Source organism: Trifolium pratense, linkage group LG6 (genome assembly GCF_020283565.1).
Source record: "Trifolium pratense cultivar HEN17-A07 linkage group LG6, ARS_RC_1.1, whole genome shotgun sequence".
In the NCBI taxonomy this organism is placed as follows: Eukaryota; Viridiplantae; Streptophyta; class Magnoliopsida; order Fabales; family Fabaceae; genus Trifolium; species Trifolium pratense.
The window spans coordinates 10,587,278-10,606,964 of NC_060064.1; the positions used below are offsets into that span (position 1 = coordinate 10,587,278).

The 19,687-nt window shown below is 31.3% G+C and overlaps 1 protein-coding gene and 1 pseudogene across 1 annotated transcript; both read right to left on the reverse strand.

Moving 5' to 3' along the window:
• Positions 1–1,453: 1,453 nt before the first annotated feature.
• LOC123891714 lies at positions 1,454–5,315 on the reverse strand (annotated as a pseudogene).
• An 8,862-nt stretch (positions 5,316–14,177) lies between these two features.
• LOC123892967 lies at positions 14,178–17,525 on the reverse strand. The gene is made up of 2 exons (XM_045942877.1): positions 15,115–17,525; positions 14,178–14,694 (listed from the first exon to the last, which is right to left on the reverse strand). The coding sequence occupies exons 1-2, from the start codon at positions 17,215–17,217 to the stop codon at positions 14,398–14,400; spliced, it is 2,400 nt and encodes a 799-aa protein (XP_045798833.1). The 5' UTR covers positions 17,218–17,525; the 3' UTR covers positions 14,178–14,397.
• Between the last annotated feature and the right edge of the window lie 2,162 nt (positions 17,526–19,687).

The following is a 19,687-nucleotide window of genomic DNA, read 5'->3' on the forward strand; positions in this document are numbered from 1 at the left end:
TTCAATTAGTTATATAAATTAAATCAACTTAATTAATTGACCAAAACTTATTTTTAAAATAATGACGTAAAGTAGAGTAAATTTGTTTTGGCCAAGATGCAATGTTATTAGTACAGTACTCCAAGCAACTCCTATAGGATATTGTTGTGAATGCAGGGGCAAAGTTGGAAAGTAGCCAAAAAAATAAGGTTTCTCACATTTCTTCGCACATGAGAGAAGAAAAGGAAAAGTGATTGGTCCCACAATATACTAATCTCTCTTCTCAATTTCTATGCATAAAAAATTGTCTCGGAAGTCGTTTGTTATAAATTATTTTAGAAAAAAAATCATTTTTTTATAAAAATAATTATTTTTAATTATTTTGCATCTGTTTGTTATAGATTTTTAAAATAATCAGAAGCTAAAAATAATTAAAAAATAGCTAAAAATGAGAAGCTACTAAGAATAGCTTATAATATAATAGATTTTTTTTAGAGGAGAGAGAAAAGAAATGTTAAAAGAAAAAAGTTATTTTTAATTAAAAAAAATAACTTTTATTAGTTGTATCCAAACAAACTAAAGATTATTTTATTTAAAAAAGTGATTTTTATTATAATAAACAAACACAAAGTAAATTCAACTTTTTTAAAAATCTCTAAAAACTAATCTCTAGATTATTTTACATCAAAATCACTATTTTTTTAATCTTTAACAAACGAACCCTAATCTTTTCAATTTCTCTCTTAGCTTTCTCTCTCTCTTCTTTTTCTTCTCTACCAAAACATACCATAAAAGTAGTCCTTTTTTTTTTATAAAGTAGAGGGCCTACGCTCAAAAAGAAAAGGAATTACACGAAAATTATTCGAGGAAGTAGTCCAATAATTGCCGAATATTCAAAACTAAAGACCAACCTGTCCTGCTGTTCAATTTTCTGAATGAGATCACTTGAACCACCGCAACCGAGTCAATATGAAGCTCAATCTTCCGAAATCCCAAACGCCTCGTTAATGACAAGGACTTTAGATAACAATATATTTGAAGAGAAATTTTTCCGCATAAAAATATATTTAACACAATACAAAAAATCATATAAGATATTTTTTAATGTTTTTAATGGAGGCTGAGATGTATTATGGAAATTTAATATTGCTTTTGACTGAGTTGAAAGAATTCTCAATGCATTCTACTCTCTCAAAATCATAAGAAAAATAATTGAAAATTACACTTATTATAAAAATTCAAATATATTGTATTAATTTGAAATATATTTTTGTGTATTTACAATATGTTTTATTTAAAGATATAAAAATAACTTTTATCGATTATTGTTCATTGAGAAAAGAGAAGAAATAACAAATTAAATACAATTTGTGTTTAATTATGATAATAGGCAAAAATAAATTCTTAGAAAAGATAAATGTTAACTTTTCTCTTGCAATTTAGGATAAAAAATTGAATTTTCCCCCCTTTTCTTTTAGGACAAAAAGAGTATTTTTTTATGGAAAATGTTAACATGTGCCCTAAAAGCACATGTTAAAGAAGACAAACGTGATAAATTTTTATTGAAACTTGTGCGATCAACGACACCTATCTCTAGAGCATTCAATATGTCATCAACTACATAAACATACTAGTATAACTTACCCGTGCATTGCACGGGTTAATATTCAAGTAAAAATATAAATTATTAAAAATTTATTATTCTGGTACCAAAAAAATAAATTATTATTAGTGTGCAAAATTATATTAGCATGAAATTGAACAGGGAGGAGAAGTGTCTCCCGCTTCCCGTGTTTTCTCTTTCATTCCCGTAGAAATTTTGAAAATTATTATTTTATTGTATAAAATTATATTACTATGGAATTGAACATGGTGGAGAGTGAAGTCTCGCTTCCCGTATTTTCTCTCTCATCCCCGTATAAATTACGGAAAAAATTATGGTAATGTATTAATATATAAATATATGTCTCATGTAAATTACCAAAAGGTTATGCATGTGTATTAATATATGAGTATAAAATTTTAGCCACATAGGAATTGAAAAAATAATATGATACCATATAAGACTTGGATCATTGAGAGGTTGCCACTTATGAGTTGGACTATGAGAGAGAAACTCTCAAAAATAGAATTTATGAATTTAAAAAACATGACTAAAAAGGAAATTTTGAAATGTCGAATAATTAATTATTTTTCTTACGGTACGGACTAAATAGTTACATACATATTTTTTTTTTGGATTGCAAAAGGGGCTAGCGCCCAATACATACAAATTATTATTGGGTCTAATTTTAGTACAAATTTAATGCATTTTGAATAAATATAGAATGCTTTTAAAGTCACATACATTATCTCTTTGTTTAGTTAGATCTTGTGTGTGATTTATTTCATAATAATATGCACTGAATATGGTTTATATTTCTTCGGATCGTTCTAACATTGAGCCATTCTTTACAATTAAAAGGATAATAAATTTTCATAATATTGATTAAAACAATATTACAATATATTGTAAAGACGTTACTTACTGAAAGAAATGTTTGAACATGCAAAATATTTCTCTAAAAATAAGCTACATACACATATGCCGGTTACAAAGTAATTGATATACATTAAAAATAATGAGTAAAAAATAGAGTACAATATTTATCAATAATAGTATAATTTTTTTTTATAAATATGATTTAAACCAAAAATACATATATGAATAACAATTTTTTTTTAATAAGTAAACTTTATAATTGATAAACACCAGCAAAAAAAAAAAGAATAACACTTGATTATTTATATTACAAAAATTAAAACAAACTAATTATACGATCAACACATATTTCCTCATAACAAATAGAGTATACAGGATCAAATCGTAAATACATGCTACAAAGATAGATGAATGATATTTTGGCTTCTTTAAAAAAATAGTTTAAAAAGAAAGATGAATAATGTTTGACTTTAGAGAAAAAAATTATTTCTCTTTTTTATTTTGAATCCTCTTGTCGATAGTCTTGTCTCCCGTGTACGTCTTCTATTAGTTTTAGGAAATCAATGCACAATTAGTATGTCCTTCAAACCACCACCAAGTGTCTCATTGTCGCAAAAAAATACGGAGTATACATAAGAGTTATGGAAAATTAGAGGAAAGGACAATGATTACAAATAATATATAGTTTTTTTTACTGCAACAAATAATATATAGTTAGCACAATAAAAACAAAACATTAAAATATTTAGAAAAATATGTTAAAGACATGCAACCATTTTTTGTAGCGCTATAAAACTCGAAATAACACTGTTATAGAAATGCACGGTATCGAAGTTGTATATATTCCTGAATTTTTTTTTTTGGAATAACACTATTATGGAAGTGCACCGTCCCGAAGTTGTATATATTCCTGCAAAAAAACAAACAAAACATTAGTCAATTATGCTTTAGGATGAAATTACAAATTAAGTGAGAAAACATGCAAAAAGAAAAAAACTTAGAAGGAATATCAGAATGATGTGAGGAATGTTGTGAGTTGTAATATTTATAGCAAAAAATACCATCAATCTTATCAAATATTTCTAAAATTAACTAATGAGAATTAATTACAATTCTTTTGGACTTGATAATGTAACTTTTTTTGTTTGACGTGATTTTTTTTTATTCCAATATATTTTATTTCTTATTATGATAATGATGCTTTTATAATACATTTATGAAGAATTTTAATAGTTTGTTGACCAATATTTTTAAATATGTCTATATATGGAGATGTAATAAAGTCTATTTTTTATTTATTTATAATCATTTGCATGATTTTCCTTTTTTAAGAATCCCCTTTGCATTGCATTCAGTCAAAGAGAGAATCCCTTTTTCATGATTTTTTGTTTTTGGTCATGACCCTTTTCATGACTTCTATTTCTTATTTCTTATAATTCTTTAATTAGATTTTTATAAATCATTCAAATTAGACTTTTTTATTAATATTTTTGAAATGTGAAAGATTTAAAACATAATTTTTTTTTACTAATTTTTTTGAAAATATAAATGTTATACTTGATTATATATTAATTATATATTCAAAAATAAAACATTACCTCCCATAAAAACTATTATAAGTGCTTATTATATTACCTCCTATAAAAATAAAACATTACCTCAATAACAATTCATAAAAAAATTTCTTTACATTATTTTTTATTTTGCTTATTTTTTAATATATAGAATAATACAATATTTTTAAATTAAATTATAATACGAATTTTTTAAAATAGTAAATATTAATTTTATTACGAAATTTAAACGTTTCATATTCTAAAATATTTTAAAATAGTAATCAAAATCAAAATAATTTTAAAAATAGATCATTTTTTAAAAAAATGTTGAGGCTAAAAAGTACAATCAAAATAGATCATTTTACAAAATCTATTATTTATTAGTTTGGGAGTTTCTCTCTCCATTAAATAAAATCACTAAATTATTTTGAAGTAAAAAGATGAAAATCATTAAAGAATGGCTAAGAGAAAGTATAATAATGACACGTCAGATAGAGAAGCATTGGAGAATGCCACGCATGCCTAGGATGAATGTGATATTGCCACGTTAGAAAATTGCATGGAGAGAGAAACTCTCAAACTAATAAATAATAGATTTCCCGGTTTCTTGTCTTATCTCTTCGAAATATTTTCCTATCAAGCGTACGAACTTCACATTAGATAAAATCTTCGCAGATAATCCAATAGCTTGGTTAAAGCAATTTTCCCCACCATAGAAAACATCAACCACTTTCAATATTTTTGCTTGCAAACGAGGATTGAACATATCTGACTGGCTCAACTCAGTCTTGAAATCAGCCGAACCAGCAAGTATAAGTCCAGAAACATTAGGTTGACTAGTAGCAGGGTCGATGTAATACTGAGTATCAAGTTTTGTAGTCTGCCTAACGTAATTATGCCGTTTTTCCATCCTAAGACGATCAAAACACAAAGCTGACTGACTGCCCTCCTCTACCGTGCTTTTTTGGTAGATCGACAGTAAATTTATCAAGTACCGTACGATTATTTCCACTTATAAGGTTCCAAAGAGGGTTCTATTTCCATCCATAACAATGAAACCATACTTGTCATCAGATCCTAGAAGTTCATTTAAAGCTTCAGTATAAAAATTGTTATCGCAGAGATAAAGCGATGCATTGATTGGTTTGAACGGTTCAAAATCGTAAATCATATGTATTTTTCTTTTCCTCGCCTTCATCCGTGACAACAGTACCAGTATAAAGGACTAATCCATTTGGAGGAACCTTGTTATATAATTTCAACTTCTGGTGCATTACATTTGATCCTTTTAAATTCATCTTTTTTCATTTAAAAATTGGTTTAATTACTCTGAAGGATCATGGATCATTTGATGTTTTTAATTATGCTGGTGCATTACATTTTATCCTCTTAAATGCTTCTTTTTTCAGTTAAAAATAGGTTTAATTACTCTAAAGGATCATGGATCATTTGAGGTTTTTAAATTGGTCAATAAACTATAAAAGTTTATCATTAGGTTTTTAAAATGGCAAAAATGTAATAGAAAAAGCAATGTCATTCTGTCCCATGAGCTTATCTCAGTTGGTAGGACATTGCATTATATATGTAGCGGGTCGGGGTTCGAACCCCAGTCATCCCACTTATCCACCTTAAGAGTGGAATTTCTAGCCACTAGACAAATTGATTTTGGTTTGACAAACTAAGCAAATCCACCAATTGATTTAAACCAAATCCTATCGCATAATTCAAAATAGAAGTGCAACGATTTTAATATCAAGTTTTTTATGTCTTTGCATATGATGAGCAGATATTTAGTTAGATCAACTAAACATGAATTGTAAAGTTGAGTTAAGGAAATTACATTTAAAAAATTTACAATTAATTCACCTTAATACTAATAGAGCGTGAGTCTCTATTTGCTTATCATAATGTACATGTATTATTGGCCATTTTTAAAGGAAAAATTAACACAGAAACTATAAAGATAAATTGGTATGATATAACGATGAATCAAACAAAATTTAAGTTATGCAAAAAACTAGCGTGGTAGAATTGTAGAAAGCTTGCTTGCATTGACAAGCAAAAATTAAGATTCAGAAGGCAATGGAAAATAAAAGTGAACAATGAAGTTATATCATACCAAGCAAAAAAAAAAACAGTGGTAGAATTATAGCAGTACTATCTCAATGCAGCTTGAATTGACAACCCAAAAATAAAATCAGAAGGCAAAGGAAAATATAAGTAAATAATGAAGTTAAGATAGATGTAAACAAAGGATTGAGTATCCATACTATCTCAATATACCATAAAATCCAAAATGACATGTAGGAAATATTTGGTGAAAGTCTCCAATTATACAAAACAAAATACCAGATGACTAGTTCATTTTTGCAATCAATGTGAACTTAGCAAAATCAAATGTGGAACCATGAGTTTGTGGCACACTTTGTTTCGGCCAAAATCATGTCAATCCAAATATGCACTTAATCGGAATCCTCGTACACGCTGTTAAGATCAATCAAAGAGAGAAATGCAAAGTAACAAAAGGAGATTAGGGTTTGATTACATTAGGATAAAACCAAGTTTTTAATACAATAAGTTATCTTATGAATATATAGTAAAGCATAATTGACAAAACTACCCTTAGCCCAAATACATCCAGAAAACCCAATTACATATTCTCTAACATCTCCCCTCAAACTCACAATGCATTAACATTTAGCATTGAGAGTTTGTCAAAACAAGAAACAAATACGAAAATTTAAGAAATCAAACCAAAATTAACCAAATAAACTAATACCACAACCATCAGAGAGCATAACTAAATCAAATTGATCCAATATCCAATCCAAAGCATCTGAAACCGAACTGTTGGAACAAAGAACACATTATGTGTGAATTGAAAATAAAATATTTGAGTCCCACATCGGGTACTAGAACATATTAGTATGTATTATATACTAATGTGTATTTTGAGAATAAAAATAATGAAAATAGACTATGTTGTAGAAACTTAGAGTTACTAAATAATAGGAATGGTAGTAGAAAAAGTAAAAACATGTGTTCCTATTTTAATGACCACCTCACCCATTTATTAAGTGATAAGCGTGATCTTAAAATAAGTAGTTAGATTGCTACAGTTTTTTTTTATATATAATTCAGAAAGAGAAAAAAAAACCTAGTCAATATGAACACAACAAAATGCTCTCTTATCTTGTGTTATGCCGCAATCAAGTGAGAAAACATATTGGTAAGATAAATCAAGGGAGCAGCAGTCGAGATGACATGATTTTGGTTGTTAGAATCACCCCTTTCATTCTTCAGTTTGTTTAACGCCGAGTATGACGAACTCAAGCTTCTCATAATTATATGGTAATGATAATCTATCATCCAACTTCTATCTATCTTAAATTGTGGTATATGAGAATGTGGAACATATAGATCATTATATGACTGCTGTATATATGTTTATTTGGCTATATTATATTTATATAATCCATGCAGCTAGTGAATGTTCCCTTATTCAATTTTCTTAATGAAAATAAATGAACACAGTGATATATTAGTGTTATGTTTGATTCATATCTATATGATTATTTCATAGCTACATGTGATTGCTAGTGTTAGGGTTTTGAGACATAAATTGATGATTTGATATGCTTGTTAAAGTGTCTCTTAACTTTAATTCGTCATTATAATACTCGAAAAGCAGTGATGCTTGTTAATGTTAGTAGGTTTTTATATTATTTCATAATGAATAAGAGATAAACCTTATTATTATTATTATGTTTTAAGAGTGATCCTAGTATCATGGTTCCTTCAAAATAAGAATGGTTATAGCGCCATATTCTCTACGATTTGAATGGTCTTAGTTACCATATAAGAATGGTCTCGGTACCATATTAGAACGGTCATAACACCGTATTAGAATGGACTTAAAACCATAGCGCAATGGTTTTAGTACCATATTTGAGGGTGTAATTCTTGCCCGATATCTACAGTGCAGTATTTATCGGTATCAGTAGAACTGGGCTGTTTTATCCTGGGGACTTCGTGGTTGATCGTCTGTCTTGCACAATTTTGGGCAGTGCCACGAAACGTCTTAAAGAAAGCGTATCGACCCGCGACTCAATCCAGTAATATCTTCGGTGGCTGAAAATTATTTTTAACGATTTTGAACCACAGCATCAACAATTTTAAGACGTTTCTTTTCTATCATGTCTACCGAAGAAATTACTGGCTCAGATTATGATATTGCGGACTAGAACAAACCGTTTCGGTTTGATGTAAATCACTTCAAATATAGGCAACAAAAATTATGGTTTTATAATAACAAAAGAGTTGCTACTTTTGAAGAAAGTGATTTCAATTTTACTTTAAAATTGAATAAGCTATAAGGATAAAATGACTAAACGATATTCCCTCGAATTTCTGATAACATGTCTTCGTTTTGAAGAAGAAAGCTAGAAAGCAAAATCAGAAAAATGAAGTGCTTGTTGTCTTGAACAACAACACTAGAAAGAAATTCACAGGTCTGAAGCAACTGGCAAATTATTCAAGAATCAGATACACAATGTGAATTAAAACTCTATTAGAAACAGAAAATATCATCACTTTTATTGATGACTGTTCAAGTTATATTTTCATACATCTTATGAAAAATAAAAATGAGTGATGTTTTTGACATGTTCCAATTATATGGAACTGAAATTGAAAAGTAATTCAATGAGAAAATCAAATGATTTTGATAGAGGCACGAAAGTATGATTCCCACAATTTTCAATGAGTATGAAATTATCTTGAAACAACTGCACTTTACTCTTTTGAGATGAACGGTAAAGCAAAAGAAAAATTTTATTAATTGATTGTTTTGTGCTAAGTAAAGTGCCTAAGCACAGGAACAAAATTTCTACTTTTGAAATTTTGAAGAAAAGACAATTTAATTTGTCTTATTTTTGAACTTGGAGTAGTTTGACGTATGTTCAAATTCCTAACTCCAAGAGAGTCAAACTCACTAGTAGAGCCTATGAATGTGTACTCGTTGAGTATATAATTAAAAGTAAAGCTTATAGGTTTTATGACCTATATGCTAAAGTGATCATAAAATCAAATGAAGTTGATTTCTATGAAAATGAATTTCTCTTTAAATTGAGAAATAGTGGGGGCACTAGTGGGGGTATTGCAACTTATCACACTCTAGTGATCAGAAGCAATGATGAGAACATCGAACAAGATGTTATGAACCTCGAAGAGGTAAGATAGCAATAGTTGCTAAAGAGTGTGAACCTTGTTACATGGTTTATACATTAGAAGAGAATCTATAACTAGTTTTCAAGAAGTGTTGTCTTCCTTGAAGACTATATATGGCAAGAGGCCATAAAAGAGAAGATAGATTCTTTAGGGTCTAACAAGACCTGACATTTGATAGACTTGCCTCCTGATTACAAACTAATGGGTTGTAAATGAATTTTGAAAAAAAATCTAAAACATTATGGAACTTTTGATAAATACAAGGCTCACCTTGTAGCCAAGGGTTTTAGATAAAAGAAAAAATATAGATTTCTTCAAAAAAATTTCTCATGTCACAAGAATAACATCCATAATGGTACTAAAATCTCTTGATTCTATTTATAACTTAATAGTACACCAAATGGATGTCCAAAACTGTTTTTCCATTGTTTTTACGGTGAGTGGAAGAAGAAATTTATTTAGAACAACCTGAATATTTTGTAACTCATGGGTGGCAAGAAAAATTTAAGTCTATAGTCATATAGTACTTTATATGGTCTTAAATAAGCCATAAGAAATGTCATGAAGAGTTTGACAATTTGATGATATCAAATGAATTAAAAGTGAATGAAAGTGACAAATATATTTACTATAAACCGGTAAATAGCATTTGCATTATCATACGTCTCTATGTAAATAATTTACATGTTTAGAGCAAACATTCATATTGTGAATGGATTGGAATCATTGTTGTCTAACAACTTTGATAAGAAAGAGTTCGAAAAGGTAGATGTAATCTTAGTTATTAAGATTACTAATTCATAAATGAAAATTTCCTTAAATCAATCTCGCAATGATGAGAAAGTTTTAAAGAAATATATTTACTGACTGCAAACTTGTTTGCATACTATATGATCCAAGTGTAAAAACTATGGAAGAACACTGTTGAAAGTGTAAGACAATCAGAATATGAAAGCATTGTCGACTGCATTCGGTATGTCACTGATTGTACTAGACCCGACATTGCATACGTTGTGGTACAGTTGTGTAGGTTATGTAAACCTTATAATGAGCATTGGTGTGCTATTGAGAGGTTCATGAAATACCTTAAAAGGGTCATGAATCTCAGATTACATTTGCAGAGATTCTCTGTCGTGTTTGAAGAATACAGTGATGTAGATTGGAATATATTATCATATGATTCCAAAACAACTAGTAACTATATTTATTATAGTAGAGAAACTGTATCTTGGAAATAAAAGAAATAGACCATATTGGCTCAGTCCACTATGGAAGTCTGAAATGATAACATTAACGATTGTTAGTGAAGGAGCAAGGTAGTTAAAATACTTGCTAGCTGAAATTCCTTTAAGGAATAATTTATGCCAGATGTGTTGATCCATTGCGATAGTACCGCGGCTATTGCATAAATTGAGAATCGTTATTATAACGATAAGAGACGTCAAATAAGAAGTAAACACAGCGTAGTGAGAGAGTTACTCTCAAAAGGAGCTGTAAGAATGGGTCATGTACACACTGATGAAAGTTTAGCAGATCCTTTGACGAAAGGAATAGCTAAAATGAAGTCCATAATACATCCAAGAAGATGGGACTAATGCCTACTGCGAATTACTTATGATGGTAACCCAACCTAAAAGACTGGAGATCCCAAGAATTAGGTTTCAATGGGTAAACAACAAGTCGTGAGTAATAGGGAATGATCATGCAATTATAAGAGGCATGAATCCTGAAGCGAAAAGGATGAGGTAATAGAAACTCTTAATGAGATCTATACTCTGGATCAGAGGAGTACCTAGCTTCAGGGGTACTTTAGATAGACTCACCTATATGAATGTGGAACTGAGGCCGGTTCCTATGGAGTTTTGGGGCGAACTCCTAGAGCGTTCATGAAACTGGGATAGACGTGCAGTGCCATTAAAGCACGGGCTTTTAAGATACACCTTAGGAAAGGTTGTGTGCGAGTTTGAGAAAAATCTGAGATAGAGTTCAAGACAAGCGTCACTCTTGTTAAATCGGGCTCTTACTCGCTATGTGAAGGTTCAAGACAAGCGTCACCTTTGCTTATGCACAATCTTATAGAAGCATTATATGCTACTTTGGAATTTTCTTTTAAATTCAAGTGGGGGATTGTTGGAACAAAGAACACATTATGTGTGAATTGAAAATAAAATATTTGAGTCCCACATCGGGTACTAGAACATATTAGTATGTATTATATACTAATGTGTATTTTGAGAATAAAAATAATGGAAATAGACTATGTTGTAGAAACTTAGAGTTACTAAATAATAGGAATGGTAGTAGAAAAAGTAAAAACATGTGTTCCTATTTTAATGACCACCTCACCCATTTATTAAGTGATAAGCGTGATCTTAAAATAAGTAGTTAGATTGCTACAGTTTTTTTTTATATATAATTCAGAAAGAGAAAAAAAAAACTAGTCAATATGAACACAACAAAATGCTCTCTTATCTTGTGTTATGCCGCAATCAAGTGAGAAAACATATTGGTAAGATAAATCAAGGGAGCAGCAGTCGAGATGACATGATTTTGGTTGTTAGAATCACCCCTTTCATTCTTCAGTTTGTTTAACGCCGAGTATGACGAACTCAAGCTTCTCATAATTATATGGTAATGATAATCTATCATCCAACTTCTATCTATCTTAAATTGTGGTATATGAGAATGTGGAACATATAGATCATTATATGACTGCTGTATATATGTTTATTTGGCTATATTATATTTATATAATCCATGCAGCTAGTGAATGTTCCCTTATTCAATTTTCTTAATGAAAATAAATGAACACAGTGATATATTAGTGTTATGTTTGATTCATATCTATATGATTATTTCATAGCTACATGTGATTGCTAGTGTTAGGGTTTTGAGACATAAATTGATGATTTGATATGCTTGTTAAAGTGTCTCTTAACTTTAATTCGTCATTATAATACTCGAAAAGCAGTGATGCTTGTTAATGTTAGTAGGTTTTTATATTATTTCATAATGAATAAGAGATAAACCTTATTATTATTATTATGTTTTAAGAGTGATCCTAGTATCATGGTTCCTTCAAAATAAGAATGGTTATAGCGCCATATTCTCTACGATTTGAATGGTCTTAGTTACCATATAAGAATGGTCTCGGTACCATATTAGAACGGTCATAACACCGTATTAGAATGGACTTAAAACCATAGCGCAATGGTTTTAGTACCATATTTGAGGGTGTAATTCTTGCCCGATATCTACAGTGCAGTATTTATCGGTATCAGTAGAACTGGGCTGTTTTATCCTGGGGACTTCGTGGTTGATCGTCTGTCTTGCACAATTTTGGGCAGTGCCACGAAACGTCTTAAAGAAAGCGTATCGACCCGCGACTCAATCCAGTAATATCTTCGGTGGCTGAAAATTATTTTTAACGATTTTGAACCACAGCATCAACCCAATCGAACAACTCCAAGCTAAGCCGGACCAAATTGTACCAATACAAACCAAACCAAATCAAGCATAATCCAAACTATCAGAGAGAAGAATCATACCACCAAACAGAAGAATCAGTCAATGGAGAGAGGAACAACCGAAATAGAAGAACAAACGGAGGGGAGGAAGCAAACCGAAGAGAAATCATCAGAGAGAAACTTCCAAACATAAGAGAAATCATCAGGATGAAGAATCAAATCAGCATAGAGAAGAACCAAATCAAACAGAAGATGTCAACATAGAGAGGAGCAATCAAACAAAAGAAATTAATAGGGAGAAACAATCAAACATAAGAAAATCAACACAGAGAAAGAAAATCAGCAGAGAGAAGCAATCAGGCAGAATTAAGACAAGAATCATCAGGGAGAAGCAAACAGAAGAGAAACAAGCAGACAAAAAAAATTAACAGGGAGAAGTAATCAAACAGGAGAATTGACAGAAAGAAGTACAATGCAATCGATTAGAGGAAACAATAGAGGGAGAAATGCAATCAGCCAGAAGAATCAATAGAGAGAGACAATCAAAGATAAGAACCAAATAAAGAGAGAAACAATTAAACAGAAGAATCCAATGAGGGAGAATACCAATCAAACAAAGAAGAAATCAAAAGGGGAGAGACAATCAAACAAGAGAGACCATTAGAAACCAAATTGTGAGCACTAGACTCACCAAACAACCAAAAGAAATATCATAACATGGTGTTTCACAAACAAATTGTGAGCACTTACTCACCAAACAAACAAATTGTGAGCAATACTTTAACTCACCAAACAAATCCATTCATACAAATCTCCGAATGGAACCAAACCAACAAAATCAAGTCAAACTGAACCGAATGAAGTCAAGCCAAACCAAAATTAATTGGAACCAAATCAAATCAAACGGAACTAAACCAATAAAAGAAACAGAACCAAACCAAAAGAAAGAAGATTCAAACCAAACTAAACCAACCATAACAAAAGAAAAAAAAAACAAGAAGCATCGACCATACCTTCCAAATTCAAAACAATCACACCTTCACATAAAACACAAAATTTACCACAACTTATGTCCTGCTTCACATAAGCTACTAGAAAAACCAATTCATAGCATAAGACAAAACAGTGAGAGGATTGTAGGCCCCACCATGAGAAACCTTGCCAACTAAAGCATAGAACATGATGACGATGGAAAATGAAATCTTCACAATCTCAGCAACATAGGTATGAGAAAAGCCCATAGCTTTGAAGACGAATAACCGAACGAGAACACCGGAACAATACCCACATGAAAGTTAGAACAAATTCTGATACAAAAACAATAAGCCCTCTGTTAAACGGACCGCCGACAGAAATGCTAAATCCCAAAATCAAATCCTACTCTTTCATCAGTCAATTTTTCCAATACAACGAACAAAAAATGAATTCTTCAAAAGACAGACTGTAACGGATAAATTAGATTCTAGGGACAAACCGATAGAATCAAGTCTCAAAGTAGGAATTCTAATGGTTTGAATAGAATTCGGTACAAATGAGAAATGTAAAGATAAATTGAGAGTTTGTTTTTGAGAGAAGAAGATAATTGTTCATTCATTGATTCCTTTTCAAAGTGAGGCACAATGCCTTTAAATACAACCTAAAGGATAAAAATGTAAAATGACATAAAATAAACTATTATATAAGATTAAAATAAACTACTTAATTCATGATATTTATTTCCCATTACAATACCCTCCCCTTCAAACATCCTTGTCCTCAAGGATGAACAATCACAAGTGCCGTGTTTAAGAGGCAACACTTTCCATTTGCTTAGAACTTTAGCATCTCGAACATTTCCTCTATTAATCATCTTCCTATGTAGAATAGCCACAACAAAACTAACATTAGTAGCAACCTTCCGCGATCCATTCTTCGGTTGCCAATCCTTCAAGTTGGTTAAAACTTTAGGAGCATGAAAACTACCCTTGTAGATCATCTTCCTCTGCAAAATCAACCATTTATGAACTTCATAATAGGCAGCCTCAAAACAGTGCAGTTTCAAATAAGCAAACAATAGAGCCTTCCGATATATTGTATCTCCTTTAATATATTGAAGCATTTCAAGTGCATAGCAAATTTTGACCAGGAATGTATTGATCTTCATGCAATGTTTCAGACAAACAAAAAATATAGCACTTTCATCTTGTTTTAAATTAAACTTGAGCATTACCAAACTAGTTGAGTTCAATAATTTGAGTGCTTGTAAGTTCTTTTTTCTACCTAAAGGACCACACAAGAGAACACACAATTGATGAATAATCATGTGAGATGATTTTGTCAAAAGCTCCAAGGTCAGTTTTGGATGTCCAAAGTGAATTCGCATTATTTCAAAACATAACAAGCCAATCTCATTACCACCAACCTTAGAAACACAATAAACACATCTGCCATCTGCCCTGTCACCAAAATAACAATGACTTTTTGCCATAATAGAACTACACTCGTCATAAAAAAAACCATTCAAGCAGCTCCAAGTGTGAACATGTTGCATTTCAATTACCATGTGAATATTGCAAGTAGGAAGTTCCGAATTATTGTTGAAACTATCCATGTACACACAACACAGTTGAACGCTATGTGGGATCGCTTGAGCATATGATATGTGAATCAATTTACTGACTAGAGGTTTAACTCCCCTCAATACAAACTTCTTTCCAAATATTAAAAAGTCCATTTGAAGCTTAGAGAAGTTATGAAGAACTGAGCTAAGTGAGTTTAGCCCCCAATTTCCAAAACTTAAATCACAACATTCCAGAGGTAACATCTTCATATCTGATGTGAAAGTAATTGGTGTTATCTTCCAATATGGTTGAGATTTATCATGATAGGCCTCTTGGTTAGGAATAAAAATGCTAATATTCAGAAATTTATCATTAAAGTTCACAACCCCATTTGCTTCCAATATTAGAGTACTAATGAGACCATTTGATTCCTTTGGCATGATCATTTCTCTATGAAAAATAATTATGGGTGACATTTGCTTTAAAAACAATACCGAACTAACCTTTTTCCATTTCCAACCAATTTGATTGTGACTTTTCTTATGTCTAACATCAGTTCTCATGCATATGCGGCCAACACAAGAAAGCTCAAAGCAATTTCTACTATCACCAAGCATGTGCCACTCTTGAAATACCCTGCTGTAAGCATTGTGTGGGCTATAATAAATTGGTTTGTGTTTTCCCTTTAAATCCTCTAAAATTAGAAGACAAAATTCACAGTTATTGTGCAGAAACCATGAATCCATCACCCCTATGCACCTTGAATGATTAGTAGCAGGACATCTATCACAAGGTAAGGTTCCACTCATTCTATAAAGACAACATCCATATTCATTTATGTTAAAATCATCTTCATAATTATCTGGATGTTTCCTAACCTTTAATTCTAAAATAAAATTCATAGTTACCTCAGCTTCATAATGAGCGTGTCTTCCAAAATACCAAAACTCCCAATAGTATAAACTCAACATATTGAATAAGGTATAGTGACTAGGCATAATACACATCCTATTAATGCCTTTGGACAAATCAAATTCAACAGCTTGCTCATTATCCATGCATCTATTGATGATGACACTCCAAACAGCTATGTGGCCCTTTGGCATTTCATCAAACAGTTGGAGGGAACTTTGCAACATTGAAAAATGCTTTGCAGTAGTAACCAACAGAGAAAAATTGAGTGACGATGATTGAACCGCAACCCAATCAGGTGGTTCTGGAGGTATTGGCAATGACATTGTTGATGGAAATTGAACCGAAATAAAAACAGAAGAAATTGGAGGAAACAAGAGAGAAATCATTCCACCGGGATCAAAACATTTGAGCTTGTTGAGGTTTAGAGAAATTGATTGTGCAGACACATCAATTGTGTTAGATGACAGTGGTTTGATTTTTACCTTACTCAAGAGTTGCAGATTGGATGGTGATGAATGTTGTTGTGCAGATTGGAAGGTTTGATTTTTACCTTTTGAGAGTGGGATAGATCCTGTCATAGTTGGTTTTTGGTTCAACGATGTGGATTTCAACTGCTGCATTGTGGGCATATGGTTAAACACTTGGAGTGACAGCCTCGGAACCGCGCTACTATAGTTTAAGAAAGAAGAGTCGTGGTCAAGACTCTTCATCTCTGTGTTCATCTCTAAATTTGAATCTGCCACAACTTTTTCTTCAAGCTGTGCCTTCTTTGTGCAATCATCGGACAATGTCGAATTAGAGAAAACTGTCGTTGAATCGGAGTGTAAAAGTGATTTTGGTGGACATGAAAAGGGAGCTGGGATGTGGTGGTTAAAATCATTATCCCGTTCCTCATCCATCTCTACTACTTTGAATCGAATGCGCTTATGCTTCGATGCATGATCTCGAGTAAAAATTTCATCGCATAATAAACATAAACCCAATTCCATCTTCTCTTCCACTTCGAAAGCACTCAAAATTTTCACGGATTTGTATTTTTCAGCCATCATGAGCGCGCCAAATCGATGGCTCTAGATACCAATTGTAACGGATAAATTAGATTCAGGGACAAACCGGTAGAATCAAGTCTCAAAGTAGGAATTCTAATGGTTTGAACAGAATTCGGTACAAATGAGAAATGTAAAGATAAATTGAGAGTTTGTTTTTGAGAGAAGAAGATAATTGTTCATTCATTGATTCCTTTTCAAAGTGAGGCACAATGCCTTTAAATACAACCTAAAGGATAAAAATGTAAAATGACATAAAATAAACTATTATATAAGATTAAAATAAACTACTTAATTCATGATATTTATTTCCCATTACACAGACGCTACAAATTAAATCAAATTCAATTACACAACATTCCCAAATTTCTTGGGAACAGGCAGCAGAATAACAACGATACATTCAAGGAGGATCGAACCATGCTCTAGATACCATGTTAAGATCAATCAAAGAGAGAAATGCAAAGTAACAAAAGGAGATTAGGGTTTGATTACATTAGGATAAGTGATATTTTCAAGTGATAAAGTGCTATTTTCAATTTTTTATGTTTGGTTCAATTTTTTAGGAGGGGAGGTGAGGGGAGGGGAGGGATTCAAAACACATTTTAGACCACTTTTTGTTTCCCCCCAAATTGGGGGGATTTGGAGGGGAGGGGAGACATTAAATGTTATTACAATTTTAATTATGTTGACATAATTATCCTTATATTTATTTTTAAATACCAAAATCATCCTTACTTGCATTTTCAATGTTGCTAACTTGCTATTTTTTTGTGTAAAAAAAAAAAACTTGCTACTTTTTTATTATAAAAAGAGAACTTGCTATTTGTTTAGGTTTTTGCTTACGTTAATTATTATTCACTCACACAGACATATATAATTTGTTTTCATTTTTTTTTGATTCGTTGATATTTATTATTTCCACACAATTTTCAACCTGTTGCATCGAATATACAATTTTATTATATAATTGTTTTGCCTACGTTTATATTTTGTTGCATGTGATTAATTTGTTTTATATAACTTTTTGCCTTTGCCTATTACGTTAAAGGTATATATATATATAATTTTTTTTATAAGATTAAATTTTAAATTTTTGTGTGCAGTTTAATTTTTATAAATTATTTATTAGATTCAATCAACCATCAAGATAAAAAAAATTAACATCAACAAATAATTACATTTGTGGAGTTTCGAGTCTATTGAGTTCTTATATTTAAATATTTATAAAGTGAATAATTTTAAAATTATGAGACTCTTATAAATTATAAGGATAAAAAAGTAATTTAATTATATCATCCCTCCCATCCCCTCGTGAACCAAACATATTTTCAATTAAAATCTCTCTCCTCCCCCTCCCCTTCCCTCTTTTGAACCAAACACATCTGCAATTAAATTTTTTCCCTCCCCTCCCCTTCCCTCCCCTCCCCTCTATAAAAATCCCTCCCCCCCCCTTCTACTCTTTTGAACCAAACAAACCCTAATAGTAATGGTTCTAGTGGGATAGGAAGTAGCAGAAACAATACTTGTACACCTTTAACAGAAAATTTTACAAGTGGATCGGGAAGTGTTGACAACAACAATCCTCTTTGGGCTTATGTGACGGTGCTGCAAAAACTACGAATGTTAGATGGAAGTGCAACTTTTGCAAGGAAGAATATAATGGCTCTTATTATAAGGTTAAATCTCATTTGTTGAGACAAAAGAATAAGGGGATAGCTATTTGTACAAAAGTGACAAGTGAATATTTGGTTGAGATGTCAGATCTTGAACTGAATGCTTCTAAAAAGGTAGAATCTGTACAAGTTCCTTTCCTGGCTGGAACTACAAATTTGAATCCACCGGTTGACAAGAATAAAAGAAGAAGAGGAGACGATGGACCTTTGTCAAAGGCATTTAACAATGAGGCAAGAGACCATTTATCAGCTCAAATAGCTAGGTTATTTTATTCTTTTGGTTTGCCATTCAATGTTGCTAGTTATTATAACTTGGAGGAATGTAGCCTGATATATTAGTGTTTGTAGCATCAGAAAATGCACTAATGAAATAAGGGTTTGCTAGTTATTAATTTACTATTCTATTAATGTCTGCTAATTGCAAACAAAAGAGAAAACAAAAACAAATATAAGGCTCAGCACATGTAAACTAACAAAACGCAAATCAAGGGAACAGAACAGCAACAAACAAAGCAACAATAGTGCAATACAAATACCTTTGTGATTGTGAGTGACTTTGTCTTCTAGCTTTACTTGCCAGATCTATGAACTTTGTTGCAATTTGCGGTTTTGAAACAAACTGTGAACTGTGAACTTTGTCTGCCGTAGGGTTTACAATAGAAACATATAAAACAAGAATTTGAAAAGTTTGTGTTCGGAAAAAGAAAAAAATAAAATAAAATAAATGTGAACAGTTTTTTTGTTTGGTAAAACGTACCGCGCGCGTACCACTTCCGTACCGCATGCGTACCGCACTT